Here is a 24009-nt window from a genome sequence, read left to right as displayed (position 1 = left end):
CCCTTCCCCCTTTTAACAAAATCTACCCTGGGGCCACCATCGGCTCAGGGATGGTGGGGCTGCACTAAGTCCTGTGGCCTGTAATGGCTGCTAGCAGCGTTTTTTTTTCTCCAGTTGCGGGCAGTCAGTCAGAGTGCTCGCTCCCGCTGGAGTCTGACTAACGTAGGACCGAGATGACCTAAGGTAAAAAAAGAAAAGCTTCCTGGGCCAATCACAATGCTCTATTTGTGTACTGGTGTTTCCGCAAAGCTCTCATGGGAGTCCTTCAGACCCAACCAACCATCTAAACAAATATTTTGAAACCTTAATTTATCAAAAATTAGTGAACAGATTTATACCAAAACACAATCTGCAAACCAAGATCCAGGTTTATGCCAAATTTGGTGTGATTCCGTTCAGCAGTTTTTGGGAAAACCCTTCTAACTAGCCTATGGAAAATGCATGGGGACCCTTTTTTCTCAGCCCATACTTGATGGATCACCCCAAAACTGTTCAGTGCCAAACTAGGTAGGAAAAAGCGCTTCTTTAGAAGGTTTCATGGAGATTTGTCAAACGGTACCAAAGTTATAAGCAAAGCAAAAAAGGCATTTCTACAGAAACGCTGACCTAACTATAACTATCCAATCCAACCTAACCATCCCTATCCAATCCCCTGGGGTCAGAGTCAAAGTGAAAGAGGAGAGGAGCTGCGCACACTCCATCCCTAGCCTTTAGGAGGCCTCGGGGGCCACATCCACCGAGGCCGTATTTAAAAATAAGCGCGGTTAGCGAAACATGTGTTTACTCCCATCTGGCTGGAGCATTTTTAAATCTCCCACCAAACAGGAGCAAACACTAGGCCTGCCCCCAGCCGGCAGGAAATTTAACAAGCATTTGTCGTGCAATCGGTCTCGCCTTTGGGAGCTTATATGTATTTAGCTATGCAGCACATTAGCCTGGGTGCTGAAACATCTACTGTTTTTTAACATGGAGGCAAGAAAGCACCAAACTGCGTGACACGCCAGATATGGGAACACATGGAGAGAAAGATCACCTTTCAGCAGCAAATGATATAGTCCGAAGCTCTGTTTTTAATATAAAATCAGGGCCTTCAGTGGTGATATCAATAAAAATACAAGATTCAAAATAAATATTATGGTCTAGTGATGTTCGTGGAAGACAATTTTTATGGACTGGAATCTAGAGAATGCTAAAGTGATTCTGGTATTTTGCTAACCTCTGCTGGTCATTTTCTATCAAGAAAGTTAAATAGAGGAAGTTGTCAAAAAATTAAAAAAAAAGAAAGTCCCTCAGTAAAAAGTAATTCTGGTATTTTACTGAGCTCTACTGGTCGTTTTCTATCAAGACAGTTAAAAAGAGGCAGTTGAACAAGCAGAAAGCATTTCTGGTATTTTACTGACCTCTACTGGTCATTTTCTATCAAGGCAGTTAAATAGAGGCAGTTGAAGAAGAAAAAAAGTCCCTAAGCGGAAGCAGACAAGTCCTAGGGCTGATCTCCAGAGCCCACAAAGTACGTACACATATAAGTATATATTAACATATATGCAAGAGGTCTCGAATGCTCGACCTAAAAATGCTCCTACTGACTGGGAACAAACTTGTGTTCTGTAAGTGCGGGTAGGGAAACAGAGCACATATTGCTCCCGCCTGGAGGGAGCATGCAAACAACAACAGCTTCCTCCGAATGGGATTAATGCCTGCTCCCCTTGCAGCCCCCAACATGTGCTTGGTAGGTTCCCTGGGTGGGGGTCGCTGTGGCCAAAGTAGACTTTGGGTGGGAAGCCATGTGGCCCCCTCCCCTTTTTTAAATTATATTTTACCTATGGATGAGGTCCTCAGGCCTATAAGGGCCAGGGAAGGCGGGAGATGCGAACCTCGGGGACTATTAGGGCTCAGGGTGGGGAGTTAATGCTTATGACTTCACATATGACATCACTCATGACATCTCAACTGTTATCACCCATGACCAAGCTTCTTTTGCACATATTGCTTTGTAATCGAGTATGGCTTAAGAGGTCTGAAAATAAGTACAAAATACATCATAATAGTATGAAGCATCATTAATGCCATCAAAGAAACAGCTTCCTTAGATGAACCAAGCTTGTGTAATGTACAACATAGACCCTAAACCATACACTTCGTTGGTAACCGAGTTCATGTTGATTATCATCCACAGAACTGCTACTGCACATGGTGTTCAATCAGACAAAACCAAGTTCCTCCAGTTACTCAACTTCTGTTACATAACTAAAGACCTACTACGGACAGCCTGTATCAAACCCCTAATAGTCACCAAACCGTCATTGTGAAATTAAGTTATTATGAGTAAAATAGTGGATACTGTAAACAGTGTTTTCTGTATGGAGAGTTTAATTCTACCACACTGTTTGCAGACAGTGAAACTCTCATGAGAAATACACCACAGAGTATTAAAAAGTATCTACTAAGGGGTGGGGGGGCAGGGGGGTCGTGGCCAGGTGCGCAAGATGGCAGATGTGCACTGGGTGAGCTCCCGGCAGACTTATCAATATCTAACAGTAATCCTACCTGCCTGGCTCATCGGGACGACAGTCCTCCCTATTGCGACTCCTCTAACCTGGTGACGAAAGTCCCTTGAAAGTTGGAGGGGGGATGCAGCTCTACGGGGGCACGGCATGGGGTGAAGCGGCCTGTTTCGGCTCCCCGGGCCCACTTGTCAAACGATACCACAGCAGCGTTTGGGTCCGGCCTGACCTGCGGCTGCCGTCAAGCACATTCCTCTGCACTACAGAATGGGAGGCGCAGTGAGTGGGGCCTGGAGCTGGGTTGCAGCCCGAGAGATGCCATAAAGGCCACTGTGAGGGTCGCCTGATTGGGCTGGTCTTGACTCCTCGTGTCCTGTGAGACGGAGCGAACACCCGGTGAGGGGATGTGGCAAATGTAGAACTTTTGACCTGGGCCGGCTGTGAACAGATGCGCTAGCCGGGCCTAAATTAACAGGCGCAAGCGAGCTGCAGCCCCTGTTGGAGGAGAAGGTAGCAGCAGAGTGAGATTGCGGCCGCAGTGCTCCAGCCTGCTCGGCTGCGCTGGTTGATGTGGCCAGCTGGCATTCTCCCATGGCCCCACTTTTTTGGGTATAATTGGTGAGCCCTGGATGAGGAATTCCCCAACAATTCCGGAATAATGTTAAGGGCGGCGTGGGTCTCAGCAGCCTCAATACAGTCCCTGCTCTCTCTCCTCTATGAGATAAAACAGCAAGCTGAGACGGCTTAGGCATGAATGATGCTGTGGGAAGCCGGTGGTCGCCTGCGGAAGATGGCCACGACACGTGGGTTGCTGAGATCTTCGTCCTCCACCCTCGGCCATCTCCGTGGGATAGCGGGTCAAAATACTCACCCATACTGTTGAGACGGTGCTGCGCTGCATTAGGTGTTACAGCATCGCGGGTAGCCCGTAGCTGCATAATGGGCAAGGTCAGGTTATGGTGCAGTTTGTGACTGAGCTGGCCCGAGTAAACCTTTAACCTAAAGACCTGCTGCATTTACGGTTAGTCAGTCCTGAGCGTGGAAAGAGATCAGACATCTACCACTAGACCAGAATAACACACAGGCCATCAAGATGTCTGAAGACAAACCACCACTGACCTCGGCAAAGCAGAGCGCGATAAACCAGTTTACGCGGGTGTAGCAGCTGCGGCCCTTGCAGGTAAGAGTGGTGGGACTGGGTAAGTGGGGATTTCGAATCCCCCAGACCTCCCAAACCGCTCCACCGCTCTTACCTGCACTGGCGTGGCTGAGACCAACTGGACCGAGCAAAATCTCTCTCTGGCTATCCCGACAACGCCGCGCTACTTGCTGCCATTACCCAATCGTGGGAAGGTCTGGAGACCGAGGCTGAGGCCAAGGGATGTGAATTTATTGAGCCAAGACCTGAGAAAAGCGGTCATCTGCATTACTGAAGCAGAGACAAGAGTCTCAGAGGCCAAGGATTCATTAGCAACCCTACAGTAGAAGGTCACAACTCTAACTGCAATGACCAAGGAGCTGGCCATAAGTGTGGAAGCCGCAGAGGGTCACATGCGATACAATAACGTATGATTTGTGTGCTTCCTGGAGAGATGCGAAGTCTCCTCGGGGGAACAGTTCTTGATGCAGTGGCTGTAATCCGTGGTTCTACCAGAGACTCTGTCATCATGTTTTGTGGTGGAACAAGCTCACCTGGCCCCGGTGAAGAAGCCCTCACCTGGTGCGTGACCCCGACCAATCATAGCGAAACTCCTAAAATATTTAGATTGGGATGCAATTCAGCGATACACCAGGAGTCAAGAAAAAATTGTTTGACTCAGCCCACATCATGATCTTCCCCAACTTTACAAGAATGGTACAGCAGCAGAGACACTGCTGCGGCCAAACTAAACCTAAGAAATCTTAAGATACAGTATATGTTGTTATACCCAGCACGGTGGAGTTAGTGTAAAATTCTTAGACTTTTTTTGATACACAAGAGGCTGCCTTCCAGTGGATAGATGAATCAGTGGTGATCAAACCAGATACCCTACCCGGACTGGACTCCAATTCATCACAAAGTGACTAGTGCAACCATACCAAGAAGTCCACTTCCAAGCGCTGCAACAGATCTCAATCATCTTGGAGGAGTTTGCGCACAGATGACGATCATTGAAGCTACAGAGGGACTGTCGTCCCCTGTGAGACTGATAAAATGTTTACTGTATCCCTTTTTAACTCTCTTTTCCCCATTTCCAATCTCGTACTGGGATTACAAACTCCTTCTTTGTATATAAATATTGCATGTGCATGCAGTGTACATTGGGTGGGATAAACATGTGGAGGGAGCTTGACATGATTACTAGCCATGGGCTGAGCCAAGTGGCATATCTGCTTCAAAACTCCCACCCCAGAGAGACGTTCCTAGGAATCCTTTCTAGAGGTCATGTTTTTTGGGTGTTGGGTCCATGGGATTCTTTGGTGGTGTCCCATCCCTTTCTCTCAGTTGGGGTTCGGTAGGGGCACATACCGCGACAGATGCTTCCTGTACTGTGAAGTATGGGGGGTTTGTTCATTTATGTTGTTCTGGTTATTTAACAGTCGCAGTCAATTCCGCATAGTAACATGGAACGTGAGGGGGAACTGGATAAAATGAAACGAGAGGCAGTCATCCGGCAGGACAAACATTCAGGGGCAGACGTTCTCTTCCTACAAGAGACTCATCTTATGGGGTCAAAAAACACCTGCCTGGCCCGTCTTGGCTATACCCAGGTCTTTCATTCCGGATTCACACAGGGCTCCAGGGGCACAGCCGTTCTAATCCATCGTGGGGTCCCTTTTACCACCAAAAGGGTGTGGATGGAGACTTATGGTCGCTATGTTGCAGGGACAGGCGACCTTTATGGGGAACAGATCACACTGTTGAGTGTCTATGCTCTCCCTCCACTGGGGGCCATCTTTACTGAGAGTTTCCTTTGCCTATGGGGCGAGATGCAAGGCAGCCTTTGCTTGATAGACTCCATGTTGGCCATCATGTAATGTAAAAACAAAATCTAATAAAAAGTGTTATGAAAATAATGAGCTACTAAAAACAGTGTACACTCAATGCAAACCTTGTCCAAATAGAGACTATTCACTTAAAATGACCAAGGTCTGCAGGTGCTAAAATCATACTGCCTTTATACTGTGATGAAAACCTTTCATATAGCTATCTTTCGAAGCAATTCAAGCACATGTACATAGGTTAGTACCGGGTGCACACAGTTTTCTATATTATGTAGAAATTGTCATGCTGTACTGATTCTGTCTAATAACTGAAGGCTACTTACAGTACTTAGTATGTAGTACATAGAATCTTTGTCCTGCTGGAAACTTTTTCTACCAAAGCAAAAAGCCTGCAAGGAACATACTACACACGCGCCAAAGGCAAGCCCGTCTGCGCCCGTTCGCGCCTATGACTCGCCCAGCGCCAGAACCCTTGCCCGATCTCACAAAATCTGGTTAGCCCGTGTTAAACTTCAGGCCCTAAACACGCGGGAATGCCTTACTCCTACCACACTACTAGACCATAACACCACTAACTCTAACGTATGTACATCTTGTGATCTGAGTATTTCCTTTCTACCGGCACATTAAGCAAACAGCCACCAAAACGGCCTCCATCCCGATGGCCAGAGAACTACAAACAACCCTGATCATGAGAACCACCCAGGCAGGGGAGACAAACAAGAGTGGCAACGTAATGAAATGTGTCTTGTTAAACACAAGATCCATGCCCATGTACAAATACAAATTAGAATCCCTAATATCGGATAACAACTTAGACCTAGTATTCCTCACAGAAACTTGGACCTCTACCACCTCTGGGCCAGATTGGAACACGGCTGTTCCCACAGGATACTCAGTGGCACAGGTAGATAGGATAGGAGCAGTGGTAGGGGGGATTGCACTAATGTACTGTTCATCAGAATCAGCACTGGAGGCAGAGGCAATGTCCTTCTAACATCAAAAGCAATAACCAAGCCCTCATCACAGGCTTATTAATATACAGGCCACCTGGAACGAAAGGTCCTTTCACCAGAGCAATTCAAACTTTCCTGGAATCGTGCCTAGACACCCCCACATACACAGTCCTAGGTGACTTTAACTTCCATTTGGAATACAGCAGGGACTCAGACACCTCTTCTCTGGCTGACAACTTCCATAGTTTTGGGATGAAACAGATAATCGCCAAATCCACCCATCAAGCCGGCCATACCCTGGACGGCATTTTTACGAATAATGACAATATTAAAGTGACTTAGGTCCTACCAGTTCCATGGTCAGACCATGTGGTCATTCATTTTATAATTAAATACACAACACAAACCTGCGGCCGTTGAGAACGCCCCATACTAGCCACAACCAGGCCTTGGAAACGCATTCAGGGGGAAGAACTAACCAAAACCCTGTTGAGCAATCCCCCCTCATTCAATGATAGTAATGACGGGGCAAACAAACTCGACTTATGGATAAATAAGGCAGTAAATGAACTAGCCCCTGAAGAGAGTAAGAAACCTATGAGACAATCGGCCACCTTACTTTGGTACACTCCAGAGGTCAAGCGACTAAAAATTAATTACCGGCACAAAGAACGGATCTGGAGATCTGATTACGGTCTACTCCATAGAAAGGAGTACACGAAAGCCCTAAATGAGTATAAAATAATGATACAACAAGCCAAATCGACCTACTTTACTCATAAAATTCATGAGGCCGCAAACTCCTCCAATGAACTATTTAAAACGGTGTCAAGTTTACTTAAATGTCCGAGGGACATAATATTTGCCCCAGATCAACACTTTGTATTCAAGATGGCCTAGTTTTTACAACGAAAAGTCCATGCTGTCTACAATGAACTTCATGAGGTATCTGACTCAGGGAGAAACGTCAACAGGGAACCAACAGAAGCCCCCCAAAACTGTTTATCCCTATTTTCATACCTTGAAGCAGACCAGATCTCTAAGATGTTAACACAAGCCAAATCGGGATCACCTCTAGATCCCTGCCCCCCTACATATTTCATTTGGCCCCTGAAACAATTAGCAAGACCCTAACCCTGCTCCTCAACGAGATTATTAAATCCGGTGTCTTCCCTCAAAGGTGGAAAAAGGCCAGCATGAGACCTATCCTGAAGAAGGACTCCCTTGAATCACTGGAGACAAAAAGCTATCGTCCTATATCCTGTCTCCCTCTACCAACCAAAATATTAGAAAAAGCCTTAAACCAGGAACTAATGGAGTTTGTCAGTCTCAACAATATCCTCGACAATACCCAACATGGCTTTAGGTCCTGTCACTCCACCGAGACAGCTCTAATAATAGCCACAGAGGAAGCCCGTAGGACCATGGACAAGGGAGGCAGAGCTGTGCTAATAGTGCTGGATCTTACGGCAGCGTTTGATACCGTCAACCATGGGGTCCTGATTGATAGGCTAGAATCAGTAGGAGTCAGAGACACTGCCCTGACCCTACTCAAATCATTCCTGGATACTAGAATCCAACAAATCTATTGGGATGGCCTGCAGTCAGAAGAATTCTCTCTTACGTGTGGGGTCCCACAGGGCTCGGCACTCTCCCCTACCCTTTTTAACCTTTACGTGACCCCATTAGCCTCACTAATAAAAGCACTTGGCCTGCAATTGGTGTCTTACTCTGACGACACACAACTGATGGTATCACTCACGCAAACAATAGAAATCACTGGGGAACAGTTCAGAAACTGCCTCCTAAGCATAAAGAGTTGGATGAACAAAAACTTCTTAAAACTAAACACCGAAAAAACAGAGATGATTGAGTTTGGACATAAGACCTCATCTGGAGCCAACTCTGGTGGCCTCTAGAGGCAGGTACCTGGATAGATAAAGATCTTACTCTCACCTCACAAGTCAATCAAGTGACATCAGCATGCTTCTTTACCACCAAAACTCTAAAATAAAATACTGCCCCTGATCCCACCCACATTAAGGAAAACGGTGGTCGGTGCTCTAGTTCTCTCCCGCATCGACTACTGTAATGCTATGTACCTGGGAATCGGTGAAAGGCAGCTCTCCAAACTACAGTCACTGCAAAATGCTGCGGCAAGAGTACTGCTGGACCCTCCCAAACGCCACCCAACATCTAAAGCCACAGCCAACTCCATTGGCTTCCAGTCCGTCAAAGAGTTCAGTTCATGGCCCACTGTCTAGTTCACAAAACCTTAGTTGAAGGAGGAGCCGAGGACATGAAAGCTCTCTTTCCGCGCTATGTCCCAAGCCGAACACTAAGATCTGGCGGCCTTGGCCTGATCACCACCACGAGAATAAAGAAAGCATGCTGGGGAGGCAAGTCTTTCTCATACCAGGCAGCTAAGCTATGGAACACCACGCCCATCAAGCTTCGCCTAGAAACGAATAAGAGCTGTTTCAGAAAGGCATTAAAGACCTGCCTAGTCACCCAGTAGTAGCCTTACCTTCCTCGCAGCACCAAGACGCCACGGCATAAGTGCGCTTAATAAATACTTCAGTCAGTCATTCACAAGTTGGCAGCTGTCACCTGGACACAGGGTTACTCTTCAATTCAAAGATTTATAACTTGTTCCATACCTCTATACACCTATGATGCATTAGGAGCACATGCATTTTGTAAACACTTACACCCATTAGCTGGACACAGGCTGTACAAAGTGAGGTTGAAAAGTAATATGGAGGTTACCCACCACTATGTGAACTATAAAACAAACAAACGCACTCAGTGGATGATGCCATGAGTGATGTCATAGAACATGTCATGAGGGACGTAATATGTGAGGTGATAAGCAGTGCATGGCGGGGACACAAGTTGAGGTTAGTTAGCTCTGCTAACTATAATTAGTGAATTTCTGTGCGTTTTTTAGTTCAAAACATTAATGTTGTCACTGACTTATTCACCTAACTATAGCGTCACTTTAACCTTTGTTTTCATATTAGTATAAAGACAGATGTGCAGGCTGTCGTAAGGGAGGCACGGCTCTAATAGTTGTGAAGCCTTAAGGGGAGTCATACTACTCCTGCCTCAGCAATTGTAATCTATTTGCATATATGGTTAATGCCATGACTTTCTTTCATATGTATCAGTTTTACAAATTGTTTGGCCAACACTAGGGATACAAGGGTTTACATTTGTTCACTGATGTAAAACACATTAAAGAGGCCTCAAGAGCTGTTCCCCTTGCAAATTCATTATACCATACAGTCTGGAAGTTTTACTGTACCATATAAATATAGAGGTATTTTACATTTGTGCTGTAGTAGTAAATGTGTGAATGTGGGTTATTTTTTGGGTTGGCATCTTAAATTTGTTGATGCCTTTGGTGTAATATAATTTATGCACCTTATATGTTTTGCTTCGTTTTAGTTTATAGTTGAATATTTAGTCTGTTTACTCTATTTCCTTTCACAGATCTTCTTGTATCAGATTTTACGAGGCTTGGCCTATTGTCATAAAAGGAAAGTGCTTCATCGAGACCTTAAGCCACAAAACCTGCTCATCAATGAGAAAGGAGAATTAAAATTAGCAGATTTTGGTACGTGGTTATGCGTTGTTTACATGTGTTTGAAAATTGTTAAAGAAACTAAATTCCAGACATCATCGGTAGGGGTACAAGTAACGCACCATTGTAGGATATAGCTTGTGTGCATATTTTTCATTTCGAGTCTTAGATATGTATACGCGTGTGTTAAAACAATAAAACGAAAGTTGGTAATATTGTAATCAAAATAATTCTACAGACTTTAACACCATAAGTTATTACCTTGCTTTAAATATTAAATCGAGTATAAAGTGAATAAAGCAGTCACTTACTCTTCACCTGCACACGCCTTATCAGGTTACAGTCAGTGTAAGTCTACTCTGTGCCACTAAGTAACTTTTAGTTACGTGCGGATGTTGCACACTGTAAGACAGCAAGACTTACCTGCCACAGTGTCTTTATGATGACAAATGAACAACACTATGAACGGAGAATTTATATCTTGGCCTGTCACCCTCCCCAAAAACTAAATTTAAACAGGCCCCAAAATAGCTCCCTCCTCCTCTCACATTGTGTACTAAGATATTCGACCACATGAGATCCAGTTGAATCACGTTTGGCATCCTCACAGCAGACTCACTATAATTTCTTTAAGTGTGGTTGCCTGAGACACCTGGCATGCAATCCCTTTATGGATGTAATCAAGTCTACAGAATTCCCCGCGGCCTTCAGACATTTTCAGTTTCCTGAGTTTACCATGTTAAGTTATGAGTATTTCTATAGCACACTAATCACCCATGAGGGTATCCTGGCTCCTATAGTAGGATTCGACAAAGAGTTAGATCTTCAGCTTTTTGCAGAACTTGAGAAGTGATAATGAGGCTCTCATATGGTGGGGGGAGTCGTTCCATGCTTTAGGGGGAGGGTATGGAAAGGTGCGGCCTCTGACTGTGGTTTTACGTATATGGGGTAAGCCTCACAGGGAGTGTCCAGCTGAGTGGAGTTGCCTGGGGGGATGTGTAGAAGTGTATGCAGCTGTTGAGGTACTCTGAGCTGGTGTTGTTCAATGCTTTGAATGTCTGTGTGAGCAGTTTGAACTATGTGCGTTTGTGGATTGGGAGCCGGTGCAGTTCTCTTAGTTGGGAGGTGCTCTGGGTGTGATGAGGTAGGTTGAGAAAGAGTCTTACCAAAGTGTTTTGGATGGTCTGTAGCCAGTTCAGAACTTTTTTTGTGACTTCTGCATAGAGTGTGTAGCCCTAATCTAGTCTGCTTGTCCCGCTCCCTGGGTGCTTCTTTGGCTGGTTCCATTGGCTTCTCTACACTGTTCATTGTCTCCACGCTTGCCTCCTCTCCTTTCTCCATTCGTTCTCTCCCGGCCACCATTTGAGCCACTTCCCTGATGACGTCATCCCCCCAGACTTGAACACACAACTCCCTGTCTTCTGGTTCGGGTGCAGCAGGCCCTGTTGGAGTGCCTGCTTCCTCTGGCCTTTTCGCTACAGAGACATTACCACTGCTTAGAATATGGCATATCTGATGTTGGATCATTAGTTCATGAATTGCCTACAGCAGGCATATGAGGCATAGGAGATGAAATACATTGTTTTGAGCAGCAAAGAGGAGAGGACAATATCAAAGTGTGCTCACTTGCTGCACACAGTCTGAGAAGGCACATGAGGAGATTCCATTGATGTGGTTGTATGCCAGATTGTCTTTTTAGAGATTTTGGCAGTTTTAAATATTATGATCTAAATAATATATACAAAAATGTAATCCCGTAGTATATCCGATGTAGATTTTCCATCATTAACGTTAAGGAGGGATATTTTTGTAAACCATATTAAAAATACATTTATGTTAGACCATATTCTGACTACGATATTCTGGTACCCACATCCAGTGATGTGGGCTGTTTGAATGGAAGAGAAGAGGGGCTCACGAGGCCCAAGATTAATATCCCCATTGATGACAGCATTGAAGCATAGTCCATTTTAATTAATCTGTTGTTGAACAAATTCTGTTTGGAAACAGAACTGTGCCTGGGACCACAGGATGTCAGAATGTATGGACTAAGTCACTATACCATATCAGTACCTCTGGACAAAAACCGGACTAGCTCACTGTGCCTTACCTTCCCTCCTAACCTTTCCAGATTACCAGGTAAACTGGCATCCTAAAACACAACTCTCTAGTCCCGAGGAGTACCATGGAAACACATCGTCACCTTTTGTTTTCTCACTCATGTTTTCTTAACAAAAGATAATATTTATTGAAACTGTGTGCTCTATTATGAAGCAAGTGTGCTGCGATTAGAAAACATATATAACTGAGCAGAGTAATCCGCTTTACGAGCAAGCTGTAAACAAAGAAGAGCCCTACCATGGTAAATGATATAGCTTCTACGTGAGCACAGTGCTATATCAGTGATCTCTGGGATTAGAATCGGAGCCCATTCCTGGCATTCATAGTTAGGTGATTTGCATCTCAGGTTGTGTAGGGAAAGTGCACCCATTCCAAGATCTTTCCCCTATGCTAGAATCCTCTCAGTTTTGCAAAGAGCACTTTTCGGTTTATATGATAAGTGCTGTGTTGGAAAACAGTAGCTGCTCTTTTTGTTGTGTCTTAAGTGGTAGGAGATGTTGCTTAACCGAGCACAGAAAAACAAGAACACGTGCAGCCTATTTCCAAAATAATATTGTGGCACAAAAATAAATGTTACATGTAGCTGTGCAAAGCAAACGTGGACTCCAACATGTAGTGATGTTGAAATAAGGGAGAACCACAGAAGGCCCTAATGGGGAATTATAACACTGTTTCTGAGCATATGATAAGCAGACTGCTACGCTACCTAATGCGTATCACCAGATCTCTAATATAGTGTTAGGTGAACCTGGGAATCATGGTAACCATTTTTGTAGGTAGACCACTTTGAACATGTAGCTGTGAAAGAAGATAAAAATAATTGGTATTCCTGTGTAACTCAACAAGTAGTGGTAGTTGTGGATAGTTGTGGATTTTAACATGGGGTGTACTCCTTTTCTCGAAAGACATGAATTATGAGTGAGTTGTTTCATTGATTCCGGAAGCCATTACCAAGGCAGTAGCATATTATGGTCTGTGGCATTGAATGCTCAAGATAGGTCCATTAGTAGTAGTGCTCAAGCCTGACCTTGATCCAGAAAAGTCAATTCTGCTTCTGTAATAATCAGAAGGGATATTTCAGCACCATCACAAGGACAAAAGTCATACTTAATGTCACTCAAGATATTATTTTTCAGATGTAAGGAAAGTAGGTCCCTAAAGGCAGCTTTCCTGACATTTGACAACAAAGTCAACCCTCGTAGTAGCCTATGTCAGAAAAGATCTCTTACATCAACCTTTTGTTTTCCGAGAGAAGTGAGAATGACATAGAACATTTTGTGGCCTTGCTTAAATTATTGAGCAGTCCTGATTGCGTTTAGTGATGAAAAGGCAAATTATTTGGGGACCACCGAATTGTAGATATCTGTTCACATCAGGTACTTGGCTAGAAGCAAAGATGCTTTAAATATATTTGATTGAGCGTATAACATTACCAAGCACACACATAAAACAGGCCAGTGGAAAAACTCCAAGTGGTGAAAAATTGACTCTCTAGTTAATGGAGATTTGCACCCTGTCCAAGTAGGGAACACAATCCTAGCCAGGGAAAGACAAATACACAACCTAAATTAACCAGTGCTCACCCTCTGGTAGCTTGGCACATAGCAGTCAGGCTTAACTCAAGAGGCAATTTGTAATGTATTTGTGCCACACCTTAATTACAGTAACACAGTGAAAAGATTCCACACCAGTTTTGAAAAAATAAAGAATATTTTTATGAGTAAAACGAGACCAAAATGACAAAAATCCAATAAGTAGAACTTGAGATAATAATTCTTAAAGAATATGGCCACAATGGAGGGCAGGCCAGCTAGAGGACCCATGCAGGTCCAGCTGAAAAAGTATCTTTCAATAGAGCAAGCATCGGCGATGAAGACTCGATGCGTCTATTCCGATCCATGCAGTCTGGTAGATGCGTTGACGTTGGATTCCTTACTATGGAGGTGATGCATCGTCTTCAAACCCCTTACAATGGAGATGCTGCGTACCCATCGCTTGTCGTTGTCGAGCCACACAGGGATGTCCTCGAAGTGGCACTGCGTCAGTTCCAATTGGTACAAAGTCATCACTGCATCGAGTTTTGTAGAAAAACGTCTGCAGAACGCACTTTCAAGGCACAGGACTGGATTAGCACGTTATGGCAGGGCAGGAATCACAGTTGGCAGGGTCCTACAGCTGAAACGGAGCATCTCACAACAAATCTGTGCAATCTAGTGTTCTGCTTTACCCCATTTTATTAAAATTTGTATTACACGTTGTCTATATGTATGCAAATTAAAAACAATGCTGCAAATTGAGAATTTTGTGAACAACGCCTTCGTTTTGTTATTTTTCCTAATTGAACTTCAAGCCACCATTTTCAATCTATATTGTCTTGTCAATAACAGAAGCTGTATTGTGACGCCTGAGTAAGTAAAATCATTTGTTACTTTAAACTGTGTATAACTGTGATAGGTTATGGCTAATCATCAAGGAGATCTGCACTGTTCATCCTAACATGCTTAGGAATTAAGACAAAAATGCAGATATCAGCAAGAACCATCACTTCTACTTTTGAAACTGATTATCAATGTGTTTTCTCCAATGAAGGTTTGGCTAGAGCGAAGTCGGTTCCCACAAAAACCTACTCAAATGAAGTTGTCACGTTATGGTACAGGCCGCCAGATGTCCTACTTGGATCTTCAGAGTATTCCACACAAATCGACATGTGGTAAGTGGGTTTAAGCAGCAATGAGAACATCTCTGTTCATGTTTTACAGAGGCTTGAAGCTCATTTGCGATATATTCTTTCCAATGGTCTGACATTAGAGCAGAGTATCCAGCAAAGTACCATACCCCCAATTTTAAAAACAAAATTCACAAAGAAGAATTGCAGCACTAGAATGTTGAGAGCTGCACTAAAGACACTGGAGTAGCTCAGAACCAATAATGACTTGTATATGCCTTTCAACATTCAAATGTTTGTCTTTCTGTTCCTCTCTGTTTAAAGTAGAACATTCTATCCTTAGTGGCTGGGTGTTCTGAAAAAACTGTATCCTTTCTTCCGTGGGCTCTATTGATTAAAGGCCATTACCTTCATTTTAGGCCCTTGTGACTGTTTTGAGCCTATAACTAGGATTCAGAACCTTTAACAACCGGTATGCCACAGAGCTATGGGTCTATACTGAGATTATTTGTTGTTTGCTGGTGAGCGAACATCATTAAATCTTTCCTCGAGAGGGAAAGCACTTTTGTGGTGTCAACATAAGTAACTCCGCCCTCTGCCCCACACTGTGGCAGTTCCCTTCATAAAAGCAGTGCTTAATATGAGCCTGATATTACAATTGGGGACCACATCTGTTTTGGGGACTGGCACTTATTTTTCCCCATCAGACTTTGTACAAGAGAGAGAAAAACAAAACCGAGGAGAACAAGGAGAAAGAGACAGATGGAAAAACAATAACAGACAATGAAAGCAGAGATAAGAAGGAATCTGCAAGAGTGAGCGAAAGGGACACACAGTGTCTAATGGGATATGAAAGAGGCATGGGTTGCAATCAAGGCTACAAAGCCTTGGCATTCGACAGTCCGTGCTCCAACGGGACTTTGGGCCCTAGCACTTAATCATTTACAAATTAAGCGCTGTAAGAGATTGGAGAAAAGTTTGTAAATGTCATTGTGGCTTTCAACAATCTCTAAACTTTGAATAAAGAAAAATAATATGAGAAATACGTAGCAATATTAGGGCATAAATACAATAAAAAGGGTAATGGCGAAAGTTTTCAAAGTTAAAATGTAAACAGTGTAGACAAAATGTTAGCAACATATTTTCAGAGGGAAACCTCAAAGTGTTCTGCACCTGTTTCCCTGTTATTCATTCCAAAGGTTAGTTATCTTTGCACTGTTTCCTTCACTATGTAAATCTGCCTTCCTAGTATTTTATTTTTCAATGACTATATTTTTTTATGGAATGAGTAGTAGTGTGTTTCATGCTTCATTTGATGATGTGTTTTCATTTATAGTCAGTCTATGCCTTTGTTTGCTAACTGCCTCTGCAAGGTACTTCTTTTTAGATCGAAGTCTGACAGACAACACAACTGGTTGTGAAAGACTTATGGGGGACATGCTAATAGCTGACTTAGAAAGCAACTCCGCCAATACTTTCCATTGGCTATTTGTTTTGTCACACTTGTTTTCTATTGAGTGATTTTATTTGTTTTAGCCTGTCCATCTAGTCTTTCTTCCTCCTGTGGAGCTAGCCTGTTTACCATCTCTCCAAATGGCTTCTTTTATTCTTCCACAGCGTCTGCTTTTCGGAAAATGTGTCTTTCTTTTTCTCAAATCAGTCCATGAGATGTGTTCCCCTGTTCTGTGTGTTTTCCCACTTCTCGTGCACATTTCCTTTCATACCATTAAAAAAGTTGAGCTTTCAATACTTTTTTCCTTCGCGCCTCTGAGTGCGTTTACAGTTTGATATAGATTAACTCTTCCTCTTGCTCTCCTGTGCACTATCAGTTTCGAACCATTTAATCTAGGGACCTTTCCTATACTTATATGTGAACATTTAATTACTTATGGTTAACATTATCATTGTTTAAAACACTTAGCTTGATAAATTGACTTATCCAGCTCGAATCGGCAAGCAAAACGAAAAAAAAATGCTTGCATTATTTTGTAGGCGCACGTTTATTTAGTTGGATTCTTTATATATCAGTATTTTTTAATTTATTACCACTTGTTAAAGAAAGATGAATTAGGCAAAGAAATGTTAGTTTCTTTAGTTATTTGTTGACTGACGCTAATTATGCTCAAGTAAGTTTCCTTAAACAGCTGCGACTTGCATTAACACGTTAATGCCGCAGAGATCACTATTAAAGCTCGTTCTGAATGTGAGCTCAAATAAGTCTGATTTAGAGATGATTCCACTATTTATGCGCTTTTTCTGATATGTTTTTCTCTTCTATTTTTAAAATAATGTTTTCGATTTCTTTTTTGGTATTTTCTAAAGCTATTTTGCAGCCAAATAAATACATTTAAATGCTGCTAATTTGCACGAAGAGTTGTGAAAATGTTTTAATGATTGTTTTCTCTCTTTCCCCTTCGTTTATCAAGGGGTGTGGGTTGTATATTTTTTGAAATGGCGTCTGGAAGACCTCTGTTTCCCGGTTCAACGGTAGAAGATGAACTTCACTTGATTTTCAGACTTATAGGTAAATATCATTAATAATACATATTCTCTAGAATCGTCATTAATATCGACATTAATTGCGTTTTTCCCCACAGCATGAGAAACGTGTGTCCTCAAGGCTGTAATCGACTAGCAATTAGCAATGTGCCGTGGGAAAATAGTGCAAACTACATGTTTTTACAATATAGTGTAAAGTTATACAAATAGAGATAGGTAACATTCTGGATAATTGCAAAAACAGTAGCCCTGGACGATCCTGGAAATGTATAGATTTGAAACTAGGAGCCCAAAGCGCGCCTAAAGTAGGTGTAGCAGCACCACGAAATTCCCAGTGCACTTCTGTGTGGTGCTGCTGGTAGAGTTTGAGCCCAGGTATTGGCCCATGAATTGTTTCCTTCCTTGGCGTTACTGATGTTCGATGTTCTCCTGTGTTTACGAACTGTTTTAACTGGAATATTGTGAGGTTTACTATAAGAGTGTCGGGGGTGGGGGGGCACACTCAAATGTGTCACCTTAACATCAAGCCAATCACAAACAATTCCCTAAGAAGAATTCTACTAATCCAAACCCACTAATTGTTCCTGTGAGGTATGTTTTCCAACTTGTACTTGGACCCAACCTTAAAATATTCTTGTCCAGTGACTTCTGGTGAAGGATTGTATTATTGGCAGAAACTCCAGTCTCCACAAGCACAGGAATGGTGTACAATATCTCTGGTGTATAAACCTATGCTACATACCATAGTATAAACCAGAAGCTTGATTAAACAGACAATTCCTTAGTACACAAACATATGGATATGTTTTCTGTATGCCATACACTGTTCACATATTTTGATAGCGTGGAACACAGGGTCATGGTAATTTCTGACTATCTGTCAGTACTGGTGTCTCTTGAGAGAAACTGTCACTAATGTAGCCATCTCTTCTGCAATTAAAGAATGCCTCCTTTTTAACAATAATGAGGACTGTAACCTAAGCACTGAAAGCAGTGAATGGAAGAGTATATATAGCAGAATCACCTAGACTGCACAGCACCAGAGCAATTGCAGAGATGGACCTCCAGGACCGATTGGATAAGCTGGATCTTGAGCACAAATGGACCCGCTTATAAAAAACCTGGTGACATTTCTTGATAATTGGGCGGGGGGGCATGCTGGCTCAACAAGATGGCCACTTGCTAGTTGAGCTCCGCTGTGCCATAACTTGATCCTTCAATATCCTGGCAGTATCAGCTGATTAAACTGCATGCACCTGGGCGCCGGGGGTGTTGGAACCCCTCCGGCAGTGATCATCGCTGGTTTGGGGCAGCTGCGACGATCAGCCGCAACGAAATAGCTTAGCGACACTACGCACCCCCGGCGCCTTGCCATGGGCTGCGGAGCTGTGAGGATGGAGCCTGGGATGGAACTCTGTTGCTCTTGAGGCGCCCGTTCGCCTAAAGATTGCTGTGGCACTAACGCCTGGGCCTTGGCCTCCGTCGACGCACTGCCTCACCCCAACTGGCGATTGCTCCGGACTTTGCCTCATGGTGCCCGTTAGCCCCGATGTATGCACAGTGAGTAGCAAGGACGGCACACACAGCAGGCTGCGGGTCTCCTTCCTATTCCCCGCTCACGGCTCTGGTGGTGCCGCTGGGCCTATCTACCGAGGTACAGGTGGCCGCGCCAGTGCCAGAGGACTGCACTGTACCTGCACAAGACATTTTTGCTTGATCGGAGCCCCTTCCTACTCGCACCAACTACGAAAGATTTTGTTTGGTTCTTGAACAGAGCATTGACCTACTTCCGCTGGTGATCTCCTCAAACTGTGCCTGGTGGTGCCTGCATGCTTCGCTGCATGTGTGGTGTGTGGCGGAGGCTGCTTACATTGCACGCTGTTGATCTCCCAATTCTTCCCCCTGAGAATAGAGCTGGTGGAGCGGCTGGGTCTTGTGGGGTCGCGTGAGGCAGCTTTACTGTAAGTGGAGAGTTTGCTGACATGGTGGCGCAGGATACATTGGCATTCTTGGCTGTCCTGCTTCCGGACCTTAACGATTGGGGACATCCCTGCTGAGTCTGCATTGCTGTGAGGGAAGCCACCCTGCGCAGACATTATCGATTGATTGATTGATTGATAGGCTTTATTTCGGTATGCAAGTACCATAAAAGCAATACAAAAGCACAATTCATAATGATATCATATACACTCTGTTACACATAATTGTTAAAAATGGATACAAGAATTGATTTAAAAGGTTTAAAAGGATTAAATGGATAGTGAAAGCCTTCTGTTACGAATCAACCAAGTGCATTTCAAAAATTTAGCGATGGCGCATACAATCACAGAGGATGTGTCAGTCATTAAAATACGCATCATCGCTGAACACTGGCGAATACCCAAAAGTCTACAGAGTGGTTTAAGCCAACTAGACCGCGGGGCACAATAGTCCGGGCATTCAAAGAAGATGTGGGCCACTGACTCTATGCGGGTAGGACAGGATGCACAAAAAGGGGAAAGTTGGTGAGGGTGCTTCCAGCACGCAACTACCTCCCCTACAGGTAGGGTTCCCACACGAAACTTAAAATACAGGGTGCGGTCAAAAGGGATAGAAATAATGTCTAAATAGGTTTCGTAAGCCACCACATCCTTAATTCTCACAAAAGCTACTGTTGCGTTACAATGGCGTGAGTCTAAATGTAATTTTGCAGAGACCCAGTTCCAGTACAGCTTTTTAACTGTAGCCTTTGGTGGGGCAGATTTCGTAGCCCAAGCATCGGGTAACCCTATTTCCATTAACAGTCTTTTGACATCCCTCAGCCACTTGATCCTGGACCACCCTGCCATATCCATGACCTCAGACAGAGCTTCAGCGTAGGAGACCAATTCGGGCACTCGCCACAACCTCGCCCAAAGAAGCACAGGGCGAAGCTGCGCTTGGTCCCCGATGGGTCTACAACCTAGATCCAGTAATACTGGCACATTTGGAGTACTCCGTGGCAAGGCCATCAGTTCTTTCAAAAACTTGGTCTCCAATTTGACTATTGGGTCTAGGTTGCATGTGCCCCACAACTCCGCCCCATATAGGGTGGCACTGACACCTCTCGCTTTATATATTTCCACTACTGGGGCAAGAGGTTTACTGGATGAGGAGCGATGTTTCTTAAGTAGTGCTCCTCCTACCCTTTTATGTCCCAGTAGCATTTTGTAAATATGTGGATTCCAGGAAAGGGAGTCATTGAGGCAGATACCCAGATAGTCAAATTCGGAAACTCTCTCTAGTGGCTCGGAGTTCAAGGTTGGAAGCCTGCCAAATTTCCTAAGGGGGTTCATGACCAGGAACTTAGTTTTGTCTGTGTTTATTACCAAGCCTCTCGACAAACAAAACTCCTGAAAACTATTTAAGAGGCTCTGCAGACCCATGGGGACTTAGAAATAAGGAGAGTGTCGTCTGCAAAGAGCAGTGTGGGAATCCGTTTGCCCGCCAGTGAAGGAGCGTCCGAAGGAGTTCCAAGTAGATAGTCAACCACTCCGTTTACATAAAGCGAAAACAGAGTGGGCGCTAAGACACATCCCTGGCAGACGCCCCTTCCCACAGGAATTCTTTCTGTTTTTTCGCCCTTCGTGCCCCATCGCACTTGAGTAAAGTTACCATCATGAAATTTTAACAATAAAGAAAGAATATACGGGGGCAATCCAAGATCTAGCAGTACCTTCCATAACTTCTCTCTGGGAACCAGGTCGAAGGCAGTCTTCAGATCTATAAAAGCTAGATAAACACTGCCCCCTCCCAGTACCACCACCTTCCAATGGAGAAGAGTTAATCTAAAGGCCTGCTCAATGGTCCCAGTACCAGTGCGGAACACGGCTTGGAGGTCCGACAGAATGTTATTGTCGTCCATCCATTCTAACATCCTTCGCAGGATCACCTTCCCTGCTAATTTTTGTGTAGAGTCAATTAGGCTTATTGGCCTGTAGTTGGCAGGGCTGTCCCGACACCCCTTCTTGAATATCGGGACAACCTCTGCCCCCTTCCAGGGTTCCGGAATGGGCGCACCCTCAATAATGGCGTTTAACAGTGAAGATACAAGAATCCCCCACTCCCCCGGGCTTGCCCGTATTAGGTCACCGGGTAACCCGTCGGGCCCTGCTGCTTTCAGTGGTACCAAGATTTTGATTGCGTCCAACACCTCTCTCACAGTGAAAGGGGCATGCTCTAATCCAGTTATAGAAAGTCCTAGCAGGGGGTATTGCTGATGAGTAGGTCATTTGCTACATAGAGGGATGAGAAGTGATTGAACCAACTCTGGGGGGTGATGTTACACGTCAACAGTTAACTGTCTGGTCTGTCCCTGGATCGTATGAGGGCCCAGAAACCTCTAGCATCCCTGTCCAGACTAGCTTTCCGCAAGTCCACCCAGAAACGATCCTCTCATTCCATCTTGGCTGCAATCACCGTCAAAGAATAATTTTTCCTTGCCAAGCGTATATCTGGCAGTGACTTGCTCTTCACAGCATTAATCAAGGAGCTTTTCATCTCCCTACATTTTTTAGTGTACCATTCATAAGGGTTCTGCCTAGGTTTGGACTTTGACACTCTAGAGGTCGTGTTGGGAAGATAAAAAAGTTCGATCAGAGCCTTAGTAGTGGCACAAAAAAGTGATGATACTTCCTCAGGACTTAACGTGGAATCATCTAGCCTAGACTGGGCAGAGACCAAAAGTTTTTAAATGGATAGGACTTTATTTTTGTCCATAATTAAATTACTCCATTTTAGGCGCCTGCCACAGTTGGAGGGGTAAAGCTCCAGGTGAGCAGGAGTTATGGAGGACACATAGGGTACCAAGTTCTCCGACCAAAAGGGGCGAAGAGCAAGTGAGAGCAAGTTGTGGTTGCTCTCTACTGAGGGGAGTACCTCCATGTCCAACAAATAAGCCCAGAATTTGGCGTCAAGAAGGATGTAATCTATTCTAGACGTGTGATCCACCCTGTTGTAGGTATGCGCTCCAGAAGAATCCAGAGGCGTCCTACCATTCGTTGCCCGAAGATCAAATTCCAGGGTTAGGGAATAGATTTGGACCGCCACCTGGGTTGCTAGCACCCAAGTTCTGATTAGAAATTTGCAAGGCTACCCTAGGATCCTTGAAGTTAACTACTATGCAGTCCCCCTCAAAACTCTTATGACCCCTACCTACCCAACCTACCCTTCTACCCAGAATCAGCCCATCAAGTTCCCTTGGCAGTGGTCTATTTATCCTTAACCAGTGCATAGTTTTATTTTTTAGCGTCTGGAAGGATTCTTGCTGCCCGGCCAACAATGGTGGAACGTTGGTAAGAATGGCAACAAAGGGATGACATTCTGGGGGCAGATTCATAGGAGGTATTCTACGGGCAACTTTAGTAGGGGAAACATCAGGCTGTCTGATTGCAAGCGGAGCAGAACAAGTCATTGTAATTTGGGCTGGGTCATGGCAATTGGTGGTTCCGGGGTGCCTTGATTTAGAAGTATTAATAGTGCCCATTACCTCGGATGGCAATTTCTTCTTAGGTTGGGATTTATTCGCCCTCGATTGGTCTGATGGGTGGGGATTATTCTTTTGATTTTGGACTGACGGATGAGGCCCCCCTTTAGTGGTAACAACAGGAGGATTCTGGACTGGCTACCCCACTAGCCGTTCCACTTATATTAGAGGAGTCTTGTGGAATGGTAGAACTCATCCTAACCACTTGAATCCCCCCATTATCACTATCCCGAGTCCTAGAATGTAATTTAATAAGAGATTTGGTTGAAAAGAAATTGTCTAGGGTTGCTTGTTCAAAGCTATCCAGGCGTTCCCCTAACCTTTTCACTCGTTCTACTATGGGGGTCAATAGAGATTTCATCAATTTCTCAATCTGCATAAGTAAAGGAATGTCTGGGGAGATGATCTCAGCAGATGCTGTCGTCGAAGTATCATTTGGGATACCTAGTGATTTTTCAGAGGACACCCCGCCCTTATCAGACTCAACCCCTCCCAAACCGGTCCCTTTAACCTTATGAGAAGCTCCCGCTCCTGTACCGTTTCCTAGTTTCCTAGTTTTCTTATTGGGTTTAGAGTGACAACTTTTTCGAGGACTAGTAGTCCTTTTCCTTTTATTATGAGGAATCTTAGAAGCTACCGGGGGGTGGCATACCTAGTAAAACAATGGGGCCCTCGTTAACAGAAGTGGTATTATCAATAGGCGTAGGTGGAAGTGTGTTTGTAGAGACTGAGGCCGGTAACTCGTTTCTGGTCTGCAAGTCTAGGCCCAACACACTTCCCGCCAAAACTGGGCTAGGCGACAGGGATATTTCAAGGGGCTTTACCAAGGGTAAGCCAACAGAGGAGTCTTAACTCCGTTATAAGCGGAGAAGGAGGGACCGGTACCAAGGAACCCAAGGTTGCTCGCTTCTCTATGGGAAGTTTGAGAAGTTCAATAGATTGCCTACGCTCAGCTAGGGCGATCTCTCTATCAATATCACGTGTAGCCCTAGTGAAGTATTTATTTAAAGGACCCAGAATAGCAACCCCTACCGTAGGTGGAAGGGGATTCACTATGGGGGTAGTAGGGGATGAGGACATGTTTAACGGTATTAACAACACAAGGATTGGGCAGGGCATTAGAAAGGCACAACAAAATCACTTCACAAAGAGAATGATAGCTCGCTACATCAACACATCAACACTAATGG

At 44.3% G+C, this 24009-nt stretch overlaps 1 protein-coding gene across 2 annotated transcripts in view; it reads left to right on the top strand.

Annotated features, from left to right (window-relative positions):
- Positions 1-24009, top strand: part of CDK17 (cyclin dependent kinase 17) — a 574256-nt gene that overhangs the window by 495716 nt on the left and 54531 nt on the right. For both annotated transcript variants that reach the window (XM_086918156.1, XM_086918151.1), the window contains exons 11-13: positions 9941-10064; positions 14742-14862; positions 17244-17341. In XM_086918156.1, the coding sequence (XP_086774282.1) occupies positions 9941-10064; positions 14742-14862; positions 17244-17341 (343 nt within the window). The remainder of the gene's footprint in view (positions 1-9940; positions 10065-14741; positions 14863-17243; positions 17342-24009) is intronic.

Source organism: Lissotriton vulgaris, chromosome 1_1, assembly GCF_964263255.1.
Source record: "Lissotriton vulgaris chromosome 1_1, aLisVul1.2, whole genome shotgun sequence".
Classification (NCBI taxonomy): Eukaryota; Metazoa; Chordata; class Amphibia; order Caudata; family Salamandridae; genus Lissotriton; species Lissotriton vulgaris.
This window is presented reverse-complemented; position numbering and strand designations above follow the sequence as displayed.